Source organism: Elgaria multicarinata, chromosome 10, assembly GCF_023053635.1.
Source record: "Elgaria multicarinata webbii isolate HBS135686 ecotype San Diego chromosome 10, rElgMul1.1.pri, whole genome shotgun sequence".
NCBI lineage: Eukaryota > Metazoa > Chordata > Lepidosauria > Squamata > Anguidae > Elgaria > Elgaria multicarinata.
The window spans coordinates 6,113,103-6,140,830 of record NC_086180.1 but is presented as its reverse complement, the minus strand read 5'-3'; the positions used below and the strand labels follow the sequence as shown (position 1 = coordinate 6,140,830).

Genomic DNA, 27,728 nt, shown 5'->3' with positions numbered 1-27,728 from the left:
CATTTTTCAGTAAGCTCTGAACAAACAATCAGGGATCCTACTTTTTGCAAGTTTCCCTTTTGTACATGCATAGGCTCTTTACTCATTCAGATGAGGACATGGACATGCTCTTTACTAGATTGATCTGATCCAGCAGGGCTGTTCTTATGACAAACATTTGTCAGTAAGCTCTGGACAAACAATCAGGGATCCTACTTTTTGCAAGTTTCCCTTTTGTACATGCATAGGCTCTTTACTCATTCAGATGAGGACACAAACATGCTCTTTACACATTCAGATGAACCATCCACCTCTGCATTCAGAGAGTGTGTGAAAGGGGTTAATAAAGTCAATGGAAGAGTCTTCAATGTGAGGAGGTTTACACTGGAGTGGGATGCGGACTGAGGAAGAGAAGCAGCTAATGTAGATGGAGTCAGGCAATTCAGGTCCACCTAGCTCAATATTGCTGAAGCCTGGGATAGGTAAACTGCTGGCTTCCAGCTAGCTTGACCTCATCTTCCATAAGCCCAGTCAGAATAAGAACATCAGAAGTGCCCTGATGCTGGATCAGACCAAGGGTCCATCTAGTCCAGCACTCTGTTCACATAGTGGCCCAACCAGCCACCGGCCAGGGACCAACAAGGCAGGACATGGTGCAACAGCACCCTCCCACCCATGTTCCCCAGCAACTGGTTCACACAGGCCTCGAATACTGGAGATAGGATGTCCACTAGCCTGTGATTATGGGAGTTGTAGTTGAAAACATCTGGAAGGCACCCTCTGCAACCCTCTGCCTGACACTTACTGGCAACAGCATGCTGGATCTCAGGTAGAAAGAGGAACACACACAGAGAGAGAGAGAGAGAGAGAGAGAGAGAGAGAGAGAGAGAGAGAGAGAGAGAGAGAGAGAGAGAGAGAGAGAGAGAGAGCGCTCTACTACCTGATCCTTTTCACTCGAGATACAGGGTTCGAAATTGGGGGCTTCTGCCTGCAAAGGAGTAGCTCTAGCACTGAGCTATGGCCCCTTCCCGTCAATTTCCCCCAATCCTCACCACAAAGAGCAGCTTCCTAAAGGTAATAAAGCCATAACAGACAGAGTAAACTGTGCAACAGACCAAAGCACAGCGTAACTGAAGTCTCTGGTTATTCCTTCCTGCTGACATAAAGCAATTAAACAGATACGGCTGAAATTGCCGCCCGCTCCTCTCAAAAGCTGCCTAACTTGACTTACCTGTCAGAGAAGAGAAAACGCGACACCTTCAAAGGTCTGTGCAGGTGGCTGCAAAGCACGTACGGCTTCGTGCTTGTGTGGCAGGTCGGGATTGTGGCCAGTGGTGAAGTCCCTTCACTGGCCTCCAAGCAGGGAAGGTGTCACCTCCGCTGAAGGTGGCACACATAGGCTCCAGACCTGGGATCTGGGTCATGCTCCATTTCTCAAGAGGCCAGGAGCTCTTGAGACGGGGCATCAGGAGAGGACTCAGCCAGCAGGTACAATCTCTCCCACACTAGAGGCCTTCAAGAGGCAGCTGGACAACCATCTGTCAGGGATGCTTTAGGGTGGATTCCTGCATTGAGCAGGGGGTTGGACTCGATGGCCTCGTAGGCCCCTTCCAACTCTGCTATTCTATGATTCTATAATCCTGCCCCCTAACCCACATGTGCAGTTTGCACATGCACAATGACTGTCAGCACAGGATCCTCGCCCTATCCACCCCCTACCCCGAAGACTCCCAACGAAACCAGATTCCAAAGCAAAAGCAAACATTTGTTGAGTCAAGTTTCCGGACCGTTCCACATCTAACCCCTTCTCGACTCCCGGAGAGATCACAGTGGGGTCAAAGGAAAAGAGTGCATGGTCAGGAATGGGGAACACGTGGCCCGTTAAAGGATGTTGGATGGTAACTCCCTCACCATTGGCTACGCTGACTAGGGCTGATGCCGCTGGAGGGCCATAATACATTCCCACCTTTGCCACAGCTGGAGATCAGGAGAGGCAACGAGAGGGGTACCGCAGGGCTCCGTCCTGGGCCCAGTGCTCTTCAACATTTTTATGAATGATTTGGACGAGGAGGTGCACGGAACGCTTAACAAATTTGCAGATGACACCAAATTGGGTGGGATAGCTAATACCCCGGAAGACAGAAACAAACTTCAAAGTGATCTTGATAGGCTGGAGTGCTGGGCTGAAAACAACAGAATGAAATTTCATAGGGATAAATGCCAAGTTCTACATCTAGGAAATAGAAACCAAATGCACAGCTACAAGATGGGGGATATTTGGCTCAGCAATACTACAAACGAGAAGGATCTTGGAATTATTGTAGATCGCAAGCTGAATATGAGCCAACAGTGCGATATGGCTGCAAGAAAGGCAAATGCTATTTTGGGCTGCATTAATAGAAGTATAGCTTCCAAATCACGTGAGGTACTGGTTCCTCTCTAGTAGGCCCTGGTTAGGCCTCATCTAGAGTATTGCGTCCAGTTCTGGGCTCCACAATTCAAGAAGGACGCAGACAAGCTGGAGCGTGTTCAGAAGAGGAAAAACCAGGATGATCTGGGGTCTGAAAACAAAGCCCTATGAAGAGAGACTGAAAGAACTGGGCAGGTTTAGCCTGGAGAAGAGAAGATGGAGGGGAGACATGAGAGCACTCTTCAAAGACTTAAAAGGTTGTCACACAGAGGAGGGCCAGGATCTCTTCTCGATCCTCCCAGAGTGCAGGACACGGAATAACGGGCTCGAGTTAAAGGAAGCCATATTCCAGCTGGGCATCAGGAAAAACTTCCTGGCTGTTAGAGCAGTACGACAATGGAACCAGTTACCTAGGGAGGTGGTGGGCTCTCCCACACTAGAGGCCTTCAAGAGGCAGCTGGACAACCATCTGTCAGGGATGCTTTAGGGTGGATTCCTGCCTTGAGCAGGGGGTTGGACTCAATGGCCTTATAGTCCCCTTCCAACTCTACTATTCTATGATTCTATGATAATCCAGCACATCTGGAGGGACCCAGGTTGAGTAAGGCTGGCTAGAATAAGAATGAGCGTTGATAGGCAGAAAACAGGGCCGGGGTAAGCAGTATTTGAAGCAACTTGTAGTCAAAGGATATTGAAGCTACATTGAAGCTATAGCCGAACCATGCAGCCGACTTTTTTAATAAGCTGAAATCCTACCAACACCCCTCCCACTCATAACCTTCTTAAAAGGTTACGTATCCGTGGGCTGCGATGATGAAGCATTTAGTGTGTCTCGCCCATTTGCGCATGTGATCTCCCCTCTCCAGCTGGAAAAAGAATTCTGACAAGCCTTAGAGCCACACGGATTGCGGGATACGGTCGTGTTGCAAGTTGTTCACGCTCCACTAACCTCCTGGATGGATGGCTGCCAATGCACGGTACATGGAGCTGGCTTCGAAAAGGGCCCGGAAACTTCCAACTCATCCATATTAGGGCAGCAGGACTGTTGACTGAGATGCGACGATCGGATGAGATGATGCCACTGCTTTGCCATCTGCACTGGCTTCCACCCTATTTCCAGCCCCAACTCAAGGTGTTGGAATTAAACTTTAAAGCCTTCACTGAGTCGGGGCAGGTGACCTCAAGGAGTCTCAGCTTCTGTATATACCTACCTAACCCTAAGATCTTCTGTGGCCCTTCTTGGGGTGCCCCCATCAAATGAGGTGATACAGGTGGTTACTAGAGGGGACCTTTTCAGTTGTTTGCATCCTGGTCATGCAAAATCTTTTCCAAAGTGTGTATTATGTGAGTTTTGGAGCGAGGTGGAGATGCGTGTTCTTCTCCAAGGAAGTTTAGTCTTTCAATGTTAAAACATGTGGCGTTAGATCCTTGCACTGCTGTTATTCTTTGTTGTTAAAAACATCAGAAGTGCCCTGCTGGATCAGACCAAGGGTCCATCTAGTCCAGCACTCTGTTCATACAGTGGCCAACAAGGAACGCACAAGTAGGACACGGGTGCAACAGCACCCTCCTGCCCATGTTCTCCTGCAACCGGCATTATAGGCTTACTGTCTCGGATACTAGAGGTAGCAATTATTATTATTATTATTATTATTATTATTATTATTATTATTATTATTATTTATATAGCACCATCAATGTACATGGTGCTGTACAGAGTAAAACAATAAAATAGCAAGACCCTGCCGCATAGGCTTACATTCGAATAAAATCATAATAAAACAATAAGGAGGGGAAGAGAATGCAAACAGGCACAGGGTAGAGTAAAACTAAAAGTATAAAGTCAGAACAAAATCAAGTTTTAAAAGCTTTAGGAAAAAGGAAAGTTTTTAGTTGAGCTTTAAAAGCTGCGATTGAACTTGTAGTTCTCAAATGTTCTGGAAGAGCGTTCCAGGCGTAAGGGGCAGCAGAAGAAAATGGACAAAGCTGAGCAAGGGAAGTAGAGACCCTTGGGCAGGTGAGAAACAGGGCATCCGAGGAGCGAAGAGCACGAGCGGGGCAATAGTGTGAGATGAGAGAGGAGAGATAGGAAGGAGCTAGACAGTGAAAAGCTTTGTAGGTCAACAGGAGAAGTTTATATTGGATTCTGAAGTGAATTGGAAGCCAATGAAGAGATTTCAGAAGTGGAATAACATGGTCAGAGCGGCGAGCCAAGAAGATGATCTTAGCAGCAGAGTGGTGAACAGAAACCAACGGACTGATGTGAGAAGAAGGAAGGCCAGTGAGAAGAAGGTTGCAGTAGTCCAACCGAGAAATAACCAATGCATGAACAAGAGTCTTGGCAGAAGAGACAGATAAAAATGGTCGAATCCTGGCAATATTATACAGGAAAAAACGACAGGATTTAGCTACTGCCTCAATATGAGGAATAAAGGAGAGCGAGGAATCAAATATAAAGCCATGACTACGAGCTTCCTTGACTGGAGTAAGTGTAACATCATTGACAGTAAGAGAGAATGAGAGATGAGGGGAAGGTTTAGGAGGAAAAACTAGCAATTCAGTCTTTGCCATATTAAGTTTTAAATGATGGTGAAGCAACCAAGCTGAGATATCTGAAAGACATGCCGAGATACGATCGTGAACATCAGGAGAAAGATCCGGAGATGAAAGATATAATTGTGTATCATCGGCATACAGGTGATATTGGAGGCCATGAGATTGAATAAGCTTACCCAAGGGCAACATGTATAAAGAAAACAACAGCGGACCAAGCACCGAGCCTTGCGGAACCCCTACTGAAAGGGGAAAAGAAGAAGACGAGCTGCCATTAGCCAACACGCTGAAAGAGCGACCCGCTAGGTAGGAGGCAAACCAGTTATAGACAGAGCCACAAAATCCAAGGTCATGAAGGGAATCTAAAAGAAGATCGTGATCAACCGTGTCAAAGGCTGCAGTTAGATCAAGGAGAATAAGAACGGAATAAAGGCCTTTAGACTTGGCAATAAGAAGATCATTGGTAATCTTAGTAAGGGCTGTTTCAGTGGAATGCAAAGGACTGAATCCAGATTGAAAAGGATCCAGAACAGAGTTACTAGAAAGAAAATCAAGGCAACGAGAGTAGACCACACGCTCCAGGATCTTTGAAACAAACGGCAACAAAGGGACAGGTCGGTAGTTAGACAGAGATAGCACATCAAGAGTAGGTTTCTTGAGAATAGGAGAGACTGTGGCATGTTTAAAAGCAGAAGGAAATGAACCAGAGGACAAAGAAAAATTAATATCCATCAGGACTAGTAGCCATGGATAGCCTTCTCCTCCAGGAATTTATCCAACCCCCTTTTAAAGCCATCCAAATTGTTGGCCATCACATCTTGTGGTAGTGAATTCCATAGGTTAACTACGTTCTTTCTCTTGACTTTATTTTGTGGTTATTCTAATTTCTTTAAGATTGCACGTTATTTTTTTATGATATTTGTGTATTTTATTATGTTAATCTTTATCGTGTAAACCTCTCCAGAGTTTCAGCTATTGGGTAGTAAAGAAAAGCAGTTAAGAAACAAAATGAATTCATAAAGAGGAGCTCAAAAAGGTGGAATTGTCCACTCACTGCTCTGCTACACCTCAGCCTACATAGGCCCTGTTCAGAAGACACTTTAAACCATGGCTTTAATCATGGTGAATAAGACTTCTGATTTAACCACCATGGTTAAAGCCGTGATTTAAGGTGTCTTCTGAATGGGGCCATTGTCTACCCCACACTAGGCCACTAGCCTAGAGTAGGCACAACTCATAAAACTGTCTTTGCGGAGGAAAACAGCACAAGATAATTCAAAGCAAACGAGCCAACCCCTATTCACACAGACGCGTGCACAAAAAAACCCTGAACTATTTCAACAGATGGATATAATTTATTGGTTTTTAGAACAGCATCCAAGTTACAAGTGTAAAAAATAATAATCACAAACAGCAGATATAAACGTGTAAAATAATACAAAAATAAAGGGAAAGGTACTTTTATATATTTACTGAATCAAGTAGTGTAATAAATACAAATAAGCAAAAAAGCTTCAATCACACATTTCAGTTTAACTGAAGTTACAGTAGAGTTTGTAAAAATAACACATTTTACTGAACGTTGCAAATATTAACGCATTGAAAACTAGTATGAAAAATTAATTTTGGCACCTGGCAAAAAAAAAAAAAGTAGATTTATTATATGAGCCTTTGTAAAGGACAAAGCAGTTTCTTACTAGTTTTCTGAGGTACATTTTTAACCATCTAAAATTAGGTTTAGCAACGCAGTTCTAACAACTCACAGTTTACATATTTTCCTCCCCTCCTAGCTCCCTACGCTAGTTACAATGTTCCCTTTCAAGAACACCCAATGGTATTCCAGAGCTTATTAGCTGTGCAAAATTCAGGAAAAAAGGAAATCTCAGAACAAAAAACGTGGGGGGAACACTTAAGCTTTGCCAATCCGAATTGTGCTGCCATCGGGCCATTCTATGAGAACCCCATAAAACTTTAGGACTTGCAGGGTGCTTCTTCTCAAGCCCCATTGGAACCCACGGCGGTGGCGTTAGATGGTTCAAATCAAACCCCACAAGGCACACACACCCCAAGTGCTGAGCTGCTCCCTCTGTAGCTTCTAGTTCCACTTTGCATGTGTCCCAGTGCCAGAGCGCTAGGCTGAATTGCAAGATACAGGAGGAGGAAACTCAACATGAGGGCTGCCATTTTCTGCGGCATCCCCGTGTTTTATTGTAATGTCCGCCCTAACAGCACAGTTTGGATGGCGAGTGTTCTCCTGCCCAACTTTGCCATCACTCACCCCTCCCTCCCTCCCTCCCTCCCTCCCCGCCATATAACTTCAGCGACTTCTGACCACACTCATTCTCAGGTGATATGAAACCACACAAGCTGCTAATGGGAAGGTCAGCGAGCACAGAAACCCCTTGAGGACTCATTGACGCACTTCCACAAAAGAGGAGGAACGCTTGAACTCTTGGCACGGCTGCCATTTTCACCCAACGGCAACCGTGTAAAGAACAGTGTAATGGCACTTCTGATTTGGAATATTTGCAGCTAGAAATGGTGCTTTTTAAAAATGTTTTACAGTAGCTTAAAATTGTCAAAACTAGATATTTATTAGCAATGCAAGTTTCCCCCTCTTGTAAAAAAAATCGTTCCCCACCCACCCCTTATAAAAAAAATGCTGCCGGCTGATTGAAGCAATTCCCAAATGAAGTCAGCAATTGCTTTCAACACCGGCAGGATCAAGTATTTCTCCATTTTTTTTTAGTCCTCAAAGAGTTTATTATCATTTTTTAAAGAGACACACACACAAAAAGAACTTAACCATGTGCGCTAAATATTCTTCGCTAGGTTTAGAGCCCTTTCACCAAAATGGTTTCCTCCCTTCAAACAAGGGCGCCAGCGTTAGGAACCGCGACGTCGTCTGCTCCGGCGGTTTCCGTAGCGGTATCGACGGCGCCGTAAGCAAGGCACTCGGTGTGACTTGAACAGAGTCCTCTCGTCACAGTTTCAGTATTTTGGCTATTTTACTTCCCCGGCCCCAGCCCCGCATTTAGAAAACAAAAAACAAATCACAGTTAAACGTCGACAAAAGCTGAGGTAATCGAAACAATTTGTGTCCATACCAAAATATAATTGAGTCAAAATTGTACCAGGATGGTGAAAGGCCTTCATCGCTTCACATGGTTACTGTTCTCACTTTGCATGCAGGACGGCGTATAAATCTCGCTCTACCATGCCTTTGCTGTGGCACTCTGCTAAAACCCTGGCTCAGCTGGGCAACCAAATGGAGGGAGAGGTTCCTTTCCCTCCTGCTTGGTTACCACGGCCTATTAACCTAATTACAGTTCACAGCAGAATGGACCATAAGAGGTCCCACCCAGTGACCACCGGCGGTCACGGGGCCTGCTGGGGACACGCTTCCCTGCCAGCTCCTTGGACACCCAATATGGTGTCACAGGAAGCGTCCCCGGAGACAAGAAGAAGCATACAAAGCAGGTGGTTCGCCTTGCACGTCACACGGCCCACGCAAGGTCTTGCCATCTCACAGGCTGGAGCCGCCGACCCGTCCATACAACAAGGAGCCCTAATGCGCTCAAACAAAGCGTCTGGCCCTCCACGTGGAGAGCCTCGTGCCTTCCGGGTGGTTGACAAAAGGGACCTCCACATTTAGGCCCGGTGGCTGCTTTGATTCGTCCCACATGGCGTTCATCACCCTGCAGTGTAAGCTGTTCCCACGCAGAGGCTCAGTGGGTGATTTGAGTGGTCTTCCTGCACACCACGAGAGACAGCCAAGGAAAAAGAGCTGCAGCGGCATGGTGAAAGTTGCCCAATCCGTGCGGAGAGCTACGGTGCATAAATGGCTCCCTGTAGGATGACAGCTGCCCCAGGGCAGGTGCCGGAAGAAGCCCTCTGCAAGGATTGCCAACGGAGGAGCCAGGCAGTGCGCGTGCAAGAGTCAGATGTCATGCTGCAGGGCACGGGACCCTCCGAGAGCACACTGCAGGGGCAGCTGGGCCGGTGTCGCCACGAGGATTTTCATGGCTGAAAGAGGCCGTGCTTAAAACACCCCTTTGGGGACCTGCTTTTCAGGTCTTGCAGGGACCACGGTTTCGGTTTCGTAAGCTTCAGAGTTCAGCAGAGCCAAGTAAGCTACAATCTCTTCACCTATTTAATAAAAATTGCACTTAAAACCTATATCGTTAGCAATGAAGAAGCTGAGGCAAAGCCTCTACGCTGGCATTTGTCTCAACTTCCGGATGCTTCTGTAGCAACGCAGTTATTTCTAGATATATGGCTTTTGCAGATCATTAGACAATCTATGCTATATAAAAAAGGAGCAATCAGGGGTTTCCACTAAATGATGCTGGCTGAAAAAAGACCTGTCTACCCCCCTCCCCCCCAAACGCCTCTGGCAAAATCCACCAGGAACCCACATTGACATCAATGGGAGCCTTGCGAGAAGGAAAAGTTCCCTGTGGATCATGCCCAGTATATTTTGAGATTCCCCCCGCCCCGGGATGTCACAATTTTGGGGGTGGCTTCTGAAATCAAGATGCGGCTCAAATTTAAGTACTCTCTCTGGAATCCCACCGTGCTCAGTGCCACAAAGAACTACTCTGGAATTCTTGGTGAAAACCGGCAACAAAAAGGTTTTTTGGGGCAGATTGGCTCGTTTCATTGGAAACACAAATCTAGAGTGAGCATGTGAGAAGGTTGGACTTTTAAGGGGTGGGATTGAAAGCAGCAAAGGGATGGATGCCCTGCAACCTCCAGGAACCAGGGCCACTGCTGGAATCTTTCTGAGCTAGCACATCCTGCTTGTGATGGGGCAATATTTGGGGCCGTGACCCAAGACTTCTGCCAGAGCTCTGATGCTCATAGGGAACCCACCAGCCCATGACTTCAATGGGGGACACCAGCTTCCAAAGCAGAAGCCTGCTGATGGTGGCGCACTATGTATGCGCCAAGCGACGCACGAGGCTCTTGAGATGAGACTATGGCAGGCCCATGGCCACCCCATTAGACACAGCCATGCCCACCTGCGCAGTAGCTCCTAGGAAGACACTACTCATTCCACATCCCTGGAAGGATGACTTAGAGGAGTTGGCACAGGCAAGCAACCGAGTTTCTGCTTGAGACCGCATGGAATACTGTCAGAAGAGAGTTTCCAACACTTGTTGCAGAAGCCACATTAAAGGTAACTGTGCCACTGGAAGAGCACGCCTTGTATTTTCACATTACAGCCAAAGTGACTTAGTCTGAACACACCAACTGCTCCTTCAAAATCAATTGCTAGCTACGTTTACCCTACCAGGCACTATCAGTATATTTTAAGAGTAACTAAGGTACAACCATGCATAGATAAATTCACGATCCTTATAAGGACGCTCTATTACCTGTAATATGGGTGTTACTACCCCCACAGAAAGCTTAAAATGCTTTTAGTCACAAACAGCTGGCTTTCACTTTTAAGGAAATCACGTTATCCCTAATTAAATGTCCTAAGGAGTGCAACAGTAACTTAACCTTAACAAAAATGCTTTACAGGTGGTAGGGAACCACCGTAAAACATTCAATTTCCAAGCTGCACCATCTAGAATTCTAAGCTGGGTTTCTTCCTCAAGAAAGAGCTTTCCGGAAGCCACTGAGCCCACAGGCGGTCGTCCTCAGCGGCGGAGGCATGTGACATTACCAGTAAGTCTTCCTATTTCTATGTTCAATTTGAAATTTCAGCCATAATCCCACTATCTCATTCATGAAGCATCAAGTTTTTATGACACCATAGGCTCAGCTGAAGGAGTCTAGCCTTCTTCCCTCTTATTTTGGGTTAAGCAAGTTGGCTTCTGGACACCTTCACAATCCACCATGTTGGTAAGGAGCAGTTCTCAAGAACGTCTGTATGTTCCCCCATTTCTCGCTTTAGGAACACCACCCCAAAACCACCATGATGATAAAGATTGGCTCTGAAGAGCATACGTCTTCCCCCATTTCTTGTTTTAGGAACAACTTCAAAATCCACCATGTTGGTAAGGAGCAGTTCTCAGGAACGCCTGTGTGTTCTCCCATTTCTCGCTTTAGGAACACCACCATGATGATTAAGATTGGCTCTGAAGAGCATACGTGTTCCCCCATTTCTCGCTTTAGGAACACCTTCAAAATCCACCATGTTGGTGAGGAGCAGTTCTCAAGAACGTCTGTGTGTTCCCCCATTTCTCGCTTTAGGAACACCATCCCAAAACCACCATGATGATTAAGATTGGCTCTGAAGAGCATACATGTTCCCCCATTTCTCACTTTAGGAACACCTTCAAAATCCACCATGTTGGTGAGGAGCAGTTCTCAAGAACATCTGTGTGTTCCCCCATTTCTCGCTTTAGGAACACCATCCCAAAACCACCATGATGATTAAGATTGGCTCTGAAGAGCATACGTGTTCCCCCATTTCTCGCTTTAGGAACACCTTCAAAATCCACCATGTTGGTGAGGAGCAGTTCTCAAGAACGTCTGTGTGTTCCCCCATTTCTCGCTTTAGGAACACCATCCCAAAACCACCATGATGATTAAGATTGGCTCTGAAGAGCATACATGTTCCCCCATTTCTCACTTTAGGAACACCTTCAAAATCCACCATGTTGGTGAGGAGCAGTTCTCAAGAACATCTGTGTGTTCCCCCATTTCTCGCTTTAGGAACACCATCCCAAAACCACCATGATGATTAAGATTGGCTCTGAAGAGCATACGTGTTCCCCCATTTCTCGTTTTAGGAACAACTTCAAAATCCACCATGTTGGTGAGGAGCAGTTCTCAAGAACATCTGTGTGTTCCCCCATTTCTCGCTTTAGGAACACCACTCCAAAATCAACATGATGATTAAGATTGGCTCTGAAGAGCATACGTGTTCCCCCATTTCTCGCTTTAGGAACACCTTCAAAATCCACCATGTTGGTGAGGAGCAGTTCTCAAGAACGTCTGTGTGTTCCCCCATTTCTCGCTTTAGGAACACCATCCCAAAACCACCATGATGATTAAGATTGGCTCTGAAGAGCATACGTGTTCCCCCATTTCTCGTTTTAGGAACAACTTCAAAATCCACCATGTTGGTAAGGAGCAGTTCTCAAGAACGTCTGTCTGTTCTCCCATTTCTCGCTTTAGGAACACCACCCCAAAATCAACATGATGATTAAGATTGGCTCTGAGGAGCATACGTGTTCCCCCATTTCTCGCTTCAGGAACACCTTCAAAATCCACCATGTTGGTAAGGAGCAGTTCTCAAGAACGTCTGTGTGTTCCCCCATTTCTCGCTTTAGGAACACACTGGATTTGCACAAGTGCTCAATGACCCTGAATATTTTCGCCCTAAATTTGAATACAATCGAGAGCAATTATGGGACATCAAAAGAACCACATTCAGGACCAGCTTCACAACCTAGGAAATACAGCTGTGTAAATTACTTAGAAATAAAAACAAAACGCTTACATCATATTCCACTATAAACCAGTGAATTCTAGGTCACAGAGTTCAACCTTAATGTGGAAATGTACCAGCACATAAATGATGTCAACTTTACATGAACGGAGCCTAAATACTAAAAGACCAGTTGAAAATGGATTATTTCACTTTTCGACTTTCCTGTTAGCCAGCAAGGATAAAAAAACATTTCTTGGCCATTGACAATTGGTTTAGAATTTAACGATGTTTTTCTGCACCCTCTTAATACTGCTGACGGGCACCACGCTTAGGTCTTCTGTGCGAAGAGGTCATGGTACTCCTGTTCCTCCAGTTCTCTGTTGTACTTTTCAATCTCACGGTTCGCTTCCTCCAAATATTCATTCATGAACTGGTCCATTACTGGAGTAAAATGAATAAGGAGAAGAAACTCTTCTAATCGTGGAAACCACCCAAGGTAAGACAAGGCAGGACTTAGAATCGAGTTAGCTTCAGGCAGTTTCGTAAGGAAGGCCTTAAGTGGCGCCTGAAGCGAAAAATCCAAAATGGCACCACCACCCCATCCCTAAACTGTAACACAGGGCCCAATCCACGGGGAATGTCTTGTGTGCAATCCTCACTGAAATGAACAGGAGCCGCGCAAGAGCATGGCAGAACTTGTAGGAGCATGGATCTGGATTTGTATCTTTGAGCTCAGCGGCAGAGCACACATCTTGGGTGCAGAAGGTTCCAGGTTCAAGCCCAGCAGCCTCATCTGAAAGGGTTAGGTTGCAGGTGATGGGAGGGGACTCGAGCTGCTACCAGTCAGTTGCGGGAGATCATACTGGGAAAGATGGACAAATGGGCCGGGATCTCCTGACTTGGTTGTCCCAAGTCTGACTTAAAGCCAGGCGGTTCTAATCATGCTTACCGGAAGTCTTACGGCCTGCCGGAGTCTGCAACAAGCAAGCCCGAGGCTTTAAGCTAATTAAAGCTGGATTCCTGCATTGAGCAGGGGGTTGGACTCGATGGCCTTGTAGGCCCCTTCCAACTCTGCTATTCTATGATTCTAGTGAGTTTCTGCCACAAAGTTGTCAGCCGGGGCTGTAGACCCAGCACCACAGAAAGGGAGCAACTGCCTGTTCAGAGGCTTTCTTTTCGTGGCTCAGTGGTAGAACATCTGCTTTGCACTTAGAAGGTCTCAGGTTCAATCCTCGGCATTTCCAGGTAGGGCAGGAAAGAGTCCTGCCTGAATCCTGGGCTAGATGGAGCAATGGTCGAACTCAGTATAAAGCAGCTTCTTATATCCCTATATTCCTGCTGTCCAAGGGTGGACAGAAAGACCTGGCAAGGTAGATATTGCAGCCTCTCTACTTTGTGCCGCCCTAGACAGCTGCTGACACTTCCCCAGCTAATTTGAGCCATGATACGTATTATTCTGGGCACGGCTTTAAAACGCTTGAAGAACTGAACGCCGGGCTGCAAAATACACAAAACGGCATTTTTGTTTCGTTTCGGAAAAGGATACACGGGTGATAATCCATCTTGTCTCCAAAGAAATTCACGAACTGTGTCCCGTTGTAGAAGTAGCCAGCTGGGAGGGGATCCAAGTGGCGCGTCACCTGCAGCCAAAGACAAAAGGCAGATTTCTTAGCGCCACTCCCAGCTTGCAGGAATGCGCACAACTCGTCTTTCAGGTGCCTGGGTTAGAACGGCTCGTGGAGTGAGCTCCCCCCTCCAGAAAAACCCAGCTCGGTTCAGCTACAGGGCCCAGCGAAGGGAGATCTTTGGCAGAGCTGTTTTAAAAGGGCTCAGGCAGTGGGGGGGGGGCCTCCCCTGGCCCCAAGTGTTTTTCAGGTGTCCTGCAACCCCTCCTCTTCCCCAGTTCAGGGATCACTTCCTCAGAGGCTGAACTGGGAGCCTGCCCACTTGTACCAGTGGGCAGGAACATTTGTAACAGGAACATTTGCTACGATTGCATCTTTTCTCCCGTCTGCCAGAGAGCTGGGCCAACCTTCTTCCGCCAGCGTGAACTGGCCCACCTCCTCTCCTGCATTGGCAGGAACCTCAGCAAGAAACGCATCTAGACCTTAATACAGGCGCTGCAACTAATAATACGCCCTTCTTGCTAACGGCATTTTAAAGACTTGGTCAAATTATCCCTAATGCCTTCGTGGGTAAAAAGCCTTTTATTCCGCACCCTTAATATTTCTCTGACCGTGACGACCGTCAGCCTGTTAAGGCGGGGACTTGGCCTTTAGACGGCACTGTGCAGAAACAAAGAGCAACGAATACAGCGCCATTAATCAAGATGGCTTATGAAATCGACAGAGTTCTGAGAATTAACGCCACCTCCGAAAGGAATTCACAATTTATTTATTTTAAAAAATTGGCGGTAAGGAAGACAACATAGGAAGAGGAAAAGAGAATAGTATGGGAGGAGTGGAACAAAAAGCAGAGTTACGTGTAGTAACGGTTACGGATGGGGATGAGGCGTGGCTGTGGGAATTGATTCATGTGAGCTCTCCCCATGCTCAGCCCTGCCACTGAGTTGAAGGACACATCGCCTGAACAGGCTGCCCTCCTGGCCTCTGGGCAAGGAAACCGCCTCCCAAGCCAAACGATTCATGCTTACGTGGATGTTCTTGATCTCCTGTGAGGTCAGCATGCCCCGGGTTTTCAGAGCTTTCCTCTGTGGCTTCTGCATTGGGATGGAGAGAGACATCAGAGGGGGAAAAACCAATTCAGTGCCTTGAAGACAGACAAGGAAGGAACTGGAAATCGGATCAGAGAGCTGACAGGACATAAGAACTGGGCGTGTTTAGCCTGGAGAAAAGAAGATTGAGGGGAGACATGAGAGCACTCTTCAAATACTTGAAAGGTTGTCACACAGAGGAGGGCCAGGATCTCTTCTCGATCCTCCCAGAGTGCAGGACACGGAATAACGGGCTCAAGTTAAAGGAAGCCAGATTCCAGCTGGACATCAGGAAAAACTTCCTGACTGTTAGAGCAGTACGACAATGGAATCAGTTACCTAGGGAGGTGGTGGGCTCTCCCACAAGAGAGGCCTTCAAGAGGCAGCTGGACAACCATCTGTCAGGGATGCTTTAGGGTGGATTCCTGCCTTGACCAGGGGGTTGGACTCGATGGCCTTGGAGGCCCCTTCCAACTCTGCGATTCTATGATTCTATGATAATTTAACACATATGGTCCCCAGATTCTTTTATTTGGTAATGTTAAGGTCCATCAAGAGGATACAGAAAGGATTATGCCTCTGGTCACTGCAGTTAGAATAGTGTTCAGTTATGGATGGAAACAAAAAGGCCCTCCTCTCTCAAAATACCAGAACCCAACGGGGTCCTTCCATGAAGCTGATTGGTGGGAGATTCTGGACAAATAAAAGGAAGGACTTTTTCACACAGCGCAGAATTAAATTGTGGAATTCACTACCATAAGATGTAGTGATGGCCACCAACTTGGACGACTTTAAAAGGGGGTTGGGAGAAATTCCTGGAGGAAAAGGCTACCAATGGCTACTAGCCCTGATGGTTGTGTGCTAGCTCCAGTATCCGAGGCAGGAAGCCTATTTACACCAGTTGCTGGGAAACATGGGTGGGAAGGTGCTGTTGCACCATGCCCTGCTTTGTTGGTCCCTGGTCCACAGCTGGTCGGCCACTGTGCAAACAGAGTGCTGGACTAGATGGACCCTCGGTCTCTTCTTATGTTCTTGTGAGAGAATGGCTAGTGAGAGGACAGGACATGGTCTTCTTCAGCCTGCCCTGGTGCCCTCTAGCCTGGTAGACTGCAACTCCCATCATGCCCAGGCAGCATGGCCAATGGAAACGATATGAGTTGCCTCCCAATACATCTGGAGGGCACCTCGTTGAAGATGGCTGATTTACATGTTGAAACTTAGAAGTATCATCAGAAGAAGGGAAGGTGGACAGGGAAATAGAAGTTCTACCGGTTGAAAAATGGTCTCTGTTTTTGAAAAACATCTATACCACCATGTTTATATTGACAAAACTTTAGAATAATTTGAATGGGTGTGTAAAACTGAAATATATATATATAAGAATGAAATTTTCTATGGTTTTTCTAATAGAACTTGTATTTACTCTGAACAATAACAACACAGCAGCTTTCAGGTCAGATTTGCTCCCTGGTCTTAGGAACGGGGGCTTTTGTTTCTGGCTACACCCTTCCATGTTCCTTTTTCTCCCCAACTCTCCTGGAAGCAGTTCTGACAAAACCTTCTTTGGGAGAATTGACAAGGTTCTTACCACTGCTAATATTTTTATAGCACTTCGAGGTGGCAAATCTGCACACACCTGTGCTCAGTGGTTCCAGTGGCTCTTTTGTGTGGGACGGCACCCTTTATATACCAAGCACTCAACAGCAATCTTAGGAATGGCCTTATTCATATTTTACCAATGGGGAAAATGAAGGTGAGCGGGTAGCATCCAAGTGGCTTAATGACTGAGCCAAACCCTAGCACTTGGACCAACTTAAGTCAAGTGTGAAGGTCTGAGGCCTACAGAGGCAAGATGATGAAGTTAGGCCTAGAGGCCTGGGGTTATTCTGTTGCGAAGGGGTTATTCCTAAGAGGAGAGGTTTCATTTCCCAGTTAAGTTTCATTTCTTCAGTTAATTTTCATTTCCACAAGATTCAAACAGTAGTTTTTGTTTTGGGGGAACAGGGTATAAAAAGAGAAGACAGCGCCAGCCAGGGAGAGTAGGAAAGGACAAGAGCATGAGAAAGAAGCAGCTGGAAAAGCCTAAATGCAGCTAGGGTAAAGGACTTGCATTTTTGCAACTTTTATTTACTTTTAATGCCTTTGTATCACTCAGCTCAATTAATTAAATACCCTTATGTGTAATTCAGTTTTGATATTAACTGTTGTGTTAAACCTAAAGTGTCTGGAGCGTCACTTACCCCACATCTACAGCCTAAACCTCACATTTATTCAGAAGGGGAAGGTAAAGGAAGAAAGGTGGGACTCTTAAGGAGGCAAAAGATCCTTAATGAGTTGCTCGAGGTCATAGAAGGAACTCTGGCAATAGGATTCGACACCCTTTAGATAGTTCCAATCGAATTTTACAAGCAAGTTAAAATGAAGTTATTGCATACAATGTGTCCCAGCAATATGTCACTTGAAAGCAGAATTCATTTTTAAAGGATCTGACATATGTCAAGGCTGTAGCAGTCAAGCTTTGAATTTGATTAAGATTCTGATAATTCATTTTCAAGCAATACGCAGAACTGAGAAACACTAATTATCTGAGTCGCAGCCGCTAGACTGTAGTGGTGTTACAAATGCTGTTTATGAATTTTAAAATGTTTTTGAAATGTCAGGCTTCTAAAGAATTTTATTCTTTATGTGCAGATTGGGTTGATTCATGAATCAACCCAATTTGCACATAAAGGAGATGTATGGAAACTTCAGGGAAATGGGGAGAGCTCTACCATGGAGCATCCACCAAGAGGGAGAGAGGGGGGAAGAGAGAGAGAGAGAGAGAGAGAGAGAGAGAGAGAGAGAGAGAGAGAGAGAGAGAAGAGTTTTGGGCAGATTTGCTCGTTTCATTTATTTATTTATTATTTATTTATTTATTTATTACATTTCTATACCGCCCAATAGCCGGAGCTCTCTGGGTGGTTCACAAAAATTAAAACCATTCAAAGTATAAAACAACAGTATAAAACCATAATATAAAATACAATATAAAAGCTCAACCAGATAAAAACAGCAGCAATGCAAAATTACAAATTTAAAACACCAAGTTAAAATTTATTTATAGACTGTTAAAATGCTGGGAGGATAAAAAGGTCTTCACCTGGCGTCTAAAAGCATCTAATGAAGGTGCCAAGCGAACCTCCTTAGGGAGCTCATTCCACAACCGGGGTGCCATAGCAGAGAAGGCCCTCCTCTTGGTAGCCACCTGCCTCACCCCCTTTAGCAGGGGCTTGCGGAGAAGGGCCCCTGAGAATGACCTTAGAGACTGGGCATGTACAGGAGGCGTTCCTTCAGATAGCCTGGCCCCAATTTGAAACACAAATCTAGACAAATTTGACAAATTTGGACTTTTAAGGGGTGGGATTGAAAGCAACAAAGGGATGGATCCCCTGCAACCTCCAGGAACCAGGGTGACTGCTGGAATTCTTCAGAGCTAACAAATCCTGCTTGTGAGAGGGCAATATTGAATCTGCCCCTGAAATTTGGTGGTACAGCAGCAAAAAAAACCCGCTGCGATTTTGCTTGAAAACAAGGTGCGCAGGGAGCGTGGCCCCTTGTATGGAAGCCACCTGGGAGCACCCTCCTGCTTCCAAACAAGGTGTGCTCTTCTCATGCAAATGTGCTGCTTTCTTTTTCTTTTTGGCACCATGGAGGTGAAAGTGGAAGGGTCGGGGAGTCTGCAGAAAAGGTCGGGGGGGGGCTGCCTGTGGCCGATGGGCCTCGCGTCGCCCACCCCCAAGCTAGTCCCACATTCTGTTTCCTGCAGTGGCTGGAAGGAGCAAAGGAGCAAAAGCAGCAGCAGCCGCCGCCTTGCCAGCGGTTGCTACTCAAAGTACAGCCCGGGAGGGGATGAATGAAGTTGCCTGCAAACCTGGCCCAACCCAAAACTGTGTCGGGTTTCTCAAAACCTCCTGCCTTCTTGAGAGACAATAGCGAGGCCTGTTAAGTAATCCACAAAGCTTTATTCAAGCAATCAACGTCTCTTCCCACCTGAAGGGAGTCTAATCTCTAGAAACTTTCCCCTAGGCAAAACTATGCAAACTTAAGAGAGACAATTGTCCTTTCAAGAAGAACGGAAAGCCCTTTCCCGAAGATGTGTTAACTTCAGAGAGACTGGCTCTGAGGCAGCTTCTGATGGGACGCCAGATGGGCTGACTTTCTCTCGTTTTTCTTTAGTTCCGCCCGTTTTAGTCTGCGGAGTACTCTAGGATTGGCTAACTTCTCCGTGCTCTCCCCCTTGGAAGAATATTGCCTTCCCACTGACTGTGTATTGTTTGCCCTTGAGGAGATAACCTCTGGAGAGGGTTCATTCCCAGCTGGTGAAGAGCCTGTGAGAGCTTTCTCCCCCACTGGTACAGGTTGGCCTGTTTCTGGTGCCAATTCCTCTACTTCAGAGTCTGATTCTGATTGATCACCTGAAACACCTTCTTCCAACCCAGGGGGAGCAGGGCAAGATATGACCTCCTGCTACCGACGGCAGAGAGTGTTTTTCAACTAATTAACAGGGAGAAGCCCCCTCAAAGCCCGGCTCAGGACACCCACCTGCTTTGCTGTTTGCCTCAGCCAGCCTTTGATGTCGTCTTCTTTGAGGGAGCAGCCGACGAAGACCAGGAAGCATTCCTGAGGGCCGCTGTGGTCTCGGCTGTCGCTTCTTGAGTCAGGAGGCGAAGGGGTTGGGCCCTCCTGAACAGGCACCAAGCTTAAGGAGTTGGAAACGGCGTTGTGGCAGACTTCCAGCATCCGATCAGAATCTGGGGCAGGAGAAAAGAAGGGGGAGGTTTGCCACCAAAGTTTCGTTCGGATGAGGGGCGCTCAAACTGCACTCGAATGAGATACAAGCCTCAGTAGCCGTGTGAGCCCAGACTGTACTTGCTAAGGTTCCTATTTCCCTTTTTAAAATAAAACAAGTCTAGTTTTCAAAAGCAGGGTGGTTTTTTTAGTGTGTTTTTTAAAAAAACTTAACCTTTTAAAAAAACTCCATTTTAATTTTTAAACTTTTAAACGAGGCTTGTTGTAACCTTATTTCCTAGTTACAACAAGCCTCGTTTAAAAGTTTAAAAATTAAAATGGAGTTTTTTGAAAAGATTAAGGTGTTGTTGTTTTTAAAAAAACTGCTTTTGAGAGCTTGTCTCAATATAAATTTCTTCAATGCATTAGATGGTTTCTTTTAGGTCTTTATGTCAATATCCTATAAAGATAAATATCATAATGCTCTAACAACTCTTATGTAATGATATTGTCCCTGTTGTATTTGGTTATGCATATTTATTAGTTTGTAATTAAATATTATTTATTTATTTATTACATTTCCATACCGCCCAATAGCCGGAGTATTACTGTATTTGTGTACACTAATTAGTACACTATTATAATTAGTGTATTAGTGTATACTAATACACATATACATTCTGTGTTAAATACAGCCCCTGAAGAAGAATTGACATCAATCGAAACGTTGGGTCATTCGTGAAGTTTTTTAAAATAACCCTTTTAACAAGAAAAATAAAGAACCTTTTCACCAGCACCAGAGCCAGCGTCCCTCTCCTTTTGCACATGCTTCTATATTCCAACCTTCCCCAATGTGGTTCCCTCTAGACGTTTTACACTACAACTCCTATCATATCTGATCACTGGCCACGCTGGCTGGGATTCATGGGACTTGTGGTCCAAAACAACTGGAGAGCACTAGGTTTTTGGGAGAGGGGAGGCTGGTATAAGAGAGACTGAAAGAACTGGGCATGTTTAGCCTGGAGAAGAGAAGATTGAGGGGAGACATGAGAGCACTCTTCAAATACTTGAAAGGTTGTCACACAGAGGAGGGCCAGGATCTCTTCTCGATCCTCCCAGAGTGCAGGACACGGAATAACAGGCTCAAGTTAAAGGAAGCCAGATTCCGGCTGGACATCAGGAAAAACGTCCTGACTGTTAGAGCAGTACGACAATGGAACCAGTTACCTAGGGAGGTTGTGGGCTCTCCCACACTAGAGGCCTTCAAGAGGCAGCTGGACAACCCTCTGTCCGGGATGCTTTAGGGTGGATTCCTGCATTGAGCAGGGGGTTGGACTCGATGGCCTTGTAGGCCCCTTCCAACTCTGCTGTTCTGTGATTCTATGATTCCATGATATAAGCTCCTTCCCCCTTAAAATTACCTGCACTTTTAATTCCAGGACTGCCCCTTTCAACATGGATGGATTTGTTGATTTTAAGGGGGCAGACATGTGCAGGCACACACCAGAGGCTCCCTGCAATTCGCTAGGCTTTATGGACACAGACAGACAAAGAAAAAAAGTTTGAAAAGATCAACGGAGAAAGCAGGGTGGGGGGGAAGAGGAGGGAGAAGGCTCACCTGAAAACTTCACTTTGCCCAAAATGTGGTAGACATTTCCAGAGAAGGGGCTCGGCTTATTGGAGGACTTCAGTGCTATATGAAAATGCAAAACGCACAGGCTGAAATTAGTCACATCTGTTTTGATTAGGCACGGAAGCTGGGAGCGGCGAGGAACGCAAAGGTGAATTTGCGATACATATTTCACTCTAGAATTCATTCTCTACGGAAATGTAAAACGTAGTACCGGAAAAGCAAGTGACATGGATGACTTCAGTGCAATCTCAGGCACCTCCTGGCATTCCAGGACGCACCAGCCCCAGCACCGAAGCACGCGAGGTCTGGGAGGAGGGAGTTTCAGAACTCCCTGCATTGCCCCAGCATTGTCAGGCTCTCTGGGGGCGTGGTGGGGGGTTTTAAATGGTGGATTCCCAGTTGGCTGGTGTTGGAGGGCGGTTCAGGCAGAACCACCCCTCATACACACACCCCAACACAAACACACACACACTCATGGAGCCAGTCCTGAGGGGAAGCTCCTCACGACACTGGAAACAACACAAGAAACCCAACACAGAATAACAAGTTACAGGAAGCCAGATTCCGGCTGGATATCAAGAAAAACTTCCTGACTGTTAGAGCAGTACGACAATGGAACCAGTGACCTAGGGAGGTTGTGGGCTCTCCCACACTAGAGGCCTTCAAGAGGCAGCTGGACAGCCATCTGTCAGGGATGCTTTAGGGTGGATTCCTGCTTTAAGGGGGTTGGACTCCATAGCCACATAGGCCCCTTCCAATTCTACTATTCTATGATTCAATGATGTTCAAAGTGTACATTGATTTTGTGCATAATCAGGAATACAGTTATTCTGTTGGAAGTGCAGTTCCCCCCTCCAGTAGACATATATGTAGTGATTCACTCTTTGAACATTGGTATGGTGTACCATGCTGTCTCTTCTCCACTTAGCCTGGAGAAGAGAAGATGGAGGGGAGACATGAGAGCACTCTTCAAATACGTAAAAGGTTGTCACACAGAGGAGGGCCAGGATCTCTTCTCGATCCTCCCAGAGTGCAGGTCACGGAATAACGGGCTCAAGTGACAGGAAGCCAGATTCCGGCTGGACATCAGGAAAAACTTCCTGACTGTTAGAGCAGTACGACAATGGAACCAGTGACCTAGGGAGGTTGTGGGCTCTCCCACACTAGAGGCCTTCAAGAGGCAGTTGGACAGCCATCTGTCAGGGATGCTTTAGGGTGGATTCCTGCTTTAAGGGGGCTGGACTCGATAGCCACATAGGCCCCTTCCAATTCTACTATTCTATGATTCAATGATGTTCAAAGTGTACATTGATTTTGTGCATAATCAGGAATAGTTATTCTGTTGGAAGTGCAGTTCCCCCCTCCAGTAGACATATATGTAGTGATTCACTCTTTGAACATTGGTATGGTGTACCATGCTGTCTCTTCTCCACTTAGCCTGGAGAAGAGAAGATGGAGGGGAGACATGAGAGCACTCTTCAAATACGTAAAAGGTTGTCACACAGAGGAGGGCCAGGATCTCTTCTCGATCCTCCCAGAGTGCAGGTCATGGAATAACGGGCTCAAGTTACAGGAAGCCAGATTCCGGCTGGACATCAGGAAAAACTTCCTGACTGTTAGAGCAGTACGACAATGGAACCAGTTACCTAGGGAGGTAGTGGGCTCTCCCACACTAGAGGCCTTCAAGAGGCAGCTGGACAGCCATCCGTCAGGGATGCTTCAAGGTGGATTCCTGCACTGAGCAGGGGGTTGGACTCGATGGCTTTAAAGGCCCCTTCCAACTCTGCTATTCTATGATTCTATGACTCAAAGCCTCCTGCTCCCTTTTGAAATTTCCACCAGGTCTTGTCTATATGTCCCTCATTAAATCCATGAGGGCTGGAAAAGTTGCTCTCCATAAAAATGGAAGCTGAGGTTCTCATTGGGTTCCAGTCTGTCCCAACTCCTCCGCTGGATGAGATCTGGCAAACTGAGCTAGCCCCCCCCACCCCACCCAAAAAAAAAAAAAAGAGAAAGAGAAAGAAAGAGCCCTTTCCATCATCTATAGAATTTGTTCCGAGCGCACAACAGGAAGGTTTGCGGTTGGGGGGCTTTGAGATTTCTGTGGGTAAAAATGAACAGGCAAGTTTGTGAAGAACATGTTGACCAGGGGACCAGGGGAGGGGGAACTGGGGGGGGGGGGGGGTCTCCATCCACAAAACAGGATTTGCTGGCAATTTCAGAGAGAAAAGGCCATGATCAAAATTAACCTCCGCATTACTTATGAAATTGCTTTTCACCTTTACATTTCGCCACAAATCTCATCTTCTCCAAAGGACGGTTAAACCACACACAGATCTGAACCATCGGGGGGAAGGCGGAGCCTGCTCGGAATTTGCCTTCGTACCTGAAAAACAGCCACAACAGGCTGATGAGTAACTCATCCTTTCTCCACACTCAGCCCAATCCTATCCACCGTCCCATGATGGTCAACGCAACGGACAGACTTTCCCTGCTTTCCCTCCAGAGCCATATCCAATACTAAGGGCAAAGAAAGCCCCGGGGTGGGTGTGCGGTGGAGCCGCGTCGGTGATACGACGCAGCAGCCAGCCAGCCTGGGGCTTTCCAGCAAAGGTGCAGAGAAAAAAAAGGCCGGGATTCACCCCGACTTTTTTCTCCACAGCACGGCAAGCACCGTGCATCCGCTGTCTATCCTCACTCCAGTGGAAGAGGCATGGCCTATCAGATGGCGACCCTTGATTGGTCACCGTCCGCCTGGGCAGAGAGGCAACCCGGGGAGCCTAACGCCTGCCGGAAAGCCTGCACTGCCTCTCTTCACCCGGATTACTCGCTGCCACCCCATACCAGCGATACCGCGGGGTTTGGTGGCAGAAGCGGTGCCCACTCAGCGTTGTGAAGACAGACCCAAGGACAGAAATAGCTGGGGAGGAGGTAAAACAAATCTGAAGGGTGTGAGGGAACTTAAAAGGAACTTAAAAATACTTAAAAGGTTGTCACACAGAGGTGGGCCAGGATCGGGCATTCTGGGAGTTGTAGTCCAACACATCTGGAGCGGCCCAGGTTGAGGAAGGCTGCCTTAGCATATAGGCAGGACAGTGTGAGTGAAGGCAGTGCTTCAGATAACCTGGACTAAGCTATAAAAGGCTTTAAAGGTGGCCTTTAAGGTCCCCATCCTGTTCTAAGTTATACAGAACTTTCCAGTTCGGGGGAAATCTTTTTAATTAAAAAATGGGGAAGGAGAGTGGAAAAGGTGACTGAACACATTTCTTTGACAGCGTCGTCACAGATTTCATTAACAAAGAGATTTCGTTGGAGAGATTAAACGGACGGGGAAATAAATCTATTAGTGCTTTATAGCGCTCATGTTTATCAAAAGGGATCGCCCTTGAATATTTTGCCAAAAGGAGATACTTGCCAGCCAGGATATGTTAAGTAGCGAGCGGTCAGCATCTGCGGGTTCGAAAAACTGTTTTCAGAGAGAATCAGCTCAATGTCTTCATTCCTGGCGGGAGAGGGGGGTAAAGATTTTAGCTACAGTAAACACTCACCTTTAAGCTTGCTTTCGCATTGCCCCAGGCATCTGCAATGATTTACTCCTTGATCCTTCCAAAGTTAGGCAGATCTGGTTTGCAGTTCTAACATTATTGTGGGCGGTTTTTTGGCTTGCGGTTTCCCTAAATTTGGAGGGGTAAATGTCTCTCTAAAGCCTAGAAACCGTTTTCTATTTCTCAAGGCCAAAAACATTTTAAACCCGCTTTTCCTCAGCCTTGCAAAGACAGGATGACTGCAGCTTTCGAGCATATACCAGGGGGGGATCTACACATCGTCGTGAAGGCGCTTGCGTGCGCCTGCAGTGCGCCCCGAAACTCATCTTGTAGATCCTCCCCTATCCTGACCAGAAGAGGTGGAGGAGGAGGAGGTGGTGGCCGCCCCGCATCGCCCCTCGCGGGGACGGGGCGAAAAGTTTCCGGGCTCGGCGGCTTCGCTGGGGAATCCGGCCGTGTCCTTGCCGCCGCTGCCGCTGCCCACCTCCCTGCCGGCCTCCTGCTGCCGGCGAAAGAGCCACCCAGGTCGGAGAGCTTGGCGGAAGAAGCTGCCGCCCCGCCTTCTTCCGCCGAGCTCTCTGACCTGGGTGGCTCTTTTGCTGGCAGCAGGAGGCCGGCGGGGACGTGGGCGGCGGTGGCGGAAAGGACGTGACCAGATTCTCCAGCGAAGCCGCTGAGCCCGGAAACTTTTCGCCCCGTCCCCGCGAGGGATGATGCGGGGCCGCCTCCTCCTCCTCCGCCTCTTCTGGCCAGGATAGGGGAGGATCTACAAGATGAGTTTCGGGGCGCACTGCAGGATCACGCAAGCGCCTTCACGACGATGTGTAGATCCCCTCCAGGACGATGCAAAAACCCTGCTGAATCACAGAATGACAATACGGAAAAGAACAACGTACCAGCAACATCCCACAAAACGACAGCTAAAACAGGGTATATGAGATTTCTCACCTTTTTTATTCCTATGTGAAAAACCAAACAAGAACAGAATTCTCTCTCCTTTGCTAGAAGAAGCCCTCCGTGCGCCACAGTAGAACAGGGAAACATCATTACCTGGTCACAACCCCATTTTCTGCCAAGATAAACGAAACAGCCGGGTTTGTGGCTCGGATGAGGTTTTGCAGCTGAACAAGGAGCGGGTTCCTCTGCTCTGTGGTTTGGCTTGTGAAGACCACGTTGCTCACCAAACCTGCACAGGAAAAATGGGCCAACCGTTTAAAACAAAGCTTTCACCAATGATTGTGGTTCCCTTGAGACCAAAATGATCTCGGGTATAAGGCAGACTCTTCCTAGGGTGGGATTAAAACCAGTCGCATCACAGGATTAAAGAACTGACACGAAACATTCACAAAGGCAGTGCCCCGCCCTGCAGGGTGTTTTGCTGACATTTGGGGGGAAATTCTGGTTCTGCGGGGCAATTGGACCGGCCCGAGGGGAGGGAGGAAGGAATTCCTTTTCCGTCACCTTTTAAAATACATTTCTCCTCGTTCTTTATCTCAGGAGAAGCTCACTGCTGCCTATTTCATTTATTTACTTATTGCATTTATATACCACCCCATTACAGGGCTGCGGAGTGGGAGTCGGAGTCGTGGAGTGGGAAGCAATTCTTGGGTTACTGTAGTCGGAGTCGGTAAAAACATACCGACTCCTAATAAATTTAAATTGTATATAGAGTTGCGATATGTATATTCACTTGAATTTTATATTCAAATGATACTTTAATCTCGAAAAAGGATTATGTTACTTATGTACCTAACTGAGTTCATTTCTTTTAAAATGGTCATTTGTTAAGTTGTTTTAGGTGTTCAATGGTTTTTTTTACTTTTTTGTAGTTTTGACTTTGATATCAAAGTATATACTTTAGATTTTTGAACTAGTAGGGAAAGTTGTTCTTGATTTTCTTTTATAGTTTCATATCCTATTACTTTATACTCTATCGTCTTTTGATAAACCGCCCAGAGAACTTCCGGCTATGGGACGATATAAATGCAATTAAATAAATAAATAAAAATATAGCCTCATTGTTTTCATTTTTGGGCTTCTTTAATAAATAAAATAAAATAAAACCCAGAATGTCTTAGCTATAGCCTTTAGACCCAGGCTTTAACAGGTTAGGGTTCTAAAATGTTGTGTGCTCGCAGTCAGGGCACACAACAGGGACTGGCCGGCGAGATCACATCACGCCAGTCCTTTTACAACTTCATTGGCTGCCAGTCCAGGTCCGGGCCCGATTCAAAGTGCTGATATTGACATTTAAAGCCCTAAACGGTTTGGGGCCAGGTTATTTGAAGGAACGCCTCCTCCCATATGTACCTGCCTGGACCTTAAGATCATCCACAGGGGCCTTCTCCATGAGCCCCTGCCAAAGGAAGTGAGGCAGGTGGCTACTAGGAGGAGGGCCTTCTCCGCTGTGGCACCCCGGCTGTGGAATGAGCTCCCCAGAGAGGTCCGCCTGGCGCCTACACTGTACTCCTTTCGTCGCCAGCTGAAGACCTTTTTATTCACTCAGTATTTTAACACTTAATTTTAACTTAAATTTAAATTATGCTGTTTTAACTCTGTATTTTAACCTTATATCAATTTTGCTGCGTGGTTTTATCCTGGTTGTGCCTTTTTATACTGTATTTTGTATTTGTGCTTTTAACCTGTTGGTTGTTTTATTATGGTTTTAATTTTTGTGAACCGCCCAGAAAGCTTCGGCTATTGGGCGGTATAAAAATGTACTAAATAAATAAATA

The 27,728-nt window shown here is 46.6% G+C and overlaps 1 protein-coding gene across 2 annotated transcripts in view; it reads right to left on the bottom strand.

Moving 5' to 3' along the window:
• Positions 1-7,246: 7,246 nt before the first annotated feature.
• Positions 7,247-27,728, bottom strand: part of DNAAF9 (dynein axonemal assembly factor 9) — a 127,674-nt gene continuing 107,192 nt past the window's right edge. For both annotated transcript variants that reach the window (XM_063135386.1, XM_063135387.1), the window contains 8 exons: positions 26,044-26,179; positions 24,864-24,950; positions 23,728-23,834; positions 21,434-21,508; positions 19,630-19,838; positions 14,989-15,054; positions 13,882-13,975; positions 7,247-12,776 (listed from right to left, as the gene is read on the bottom strand). In XM_063135386.1, coding sequence (XP_062991456.1) covers positions 12,664-12,776; positions 13,882-13,975; positions 14,989-15,054; positions 19,630-19,838; positions 21,434-21,508; positions 23,728-23,834; positions 24,864-24,950; positions 26,044-26,179 — 887 coding nt within the window. In that variant the 3' untranslated portion in view covers positions 7,247-12,663. The remainder of the gene's footprint in view (positions 12,777-13,881; positions 13,976-14,988; positions 15,055-19,629; positions 19,839-21,433; positions 21,509-23,727; positions 23,835-24,863; positions 24,951-26,043; positions 26,180-27,728) is intronic.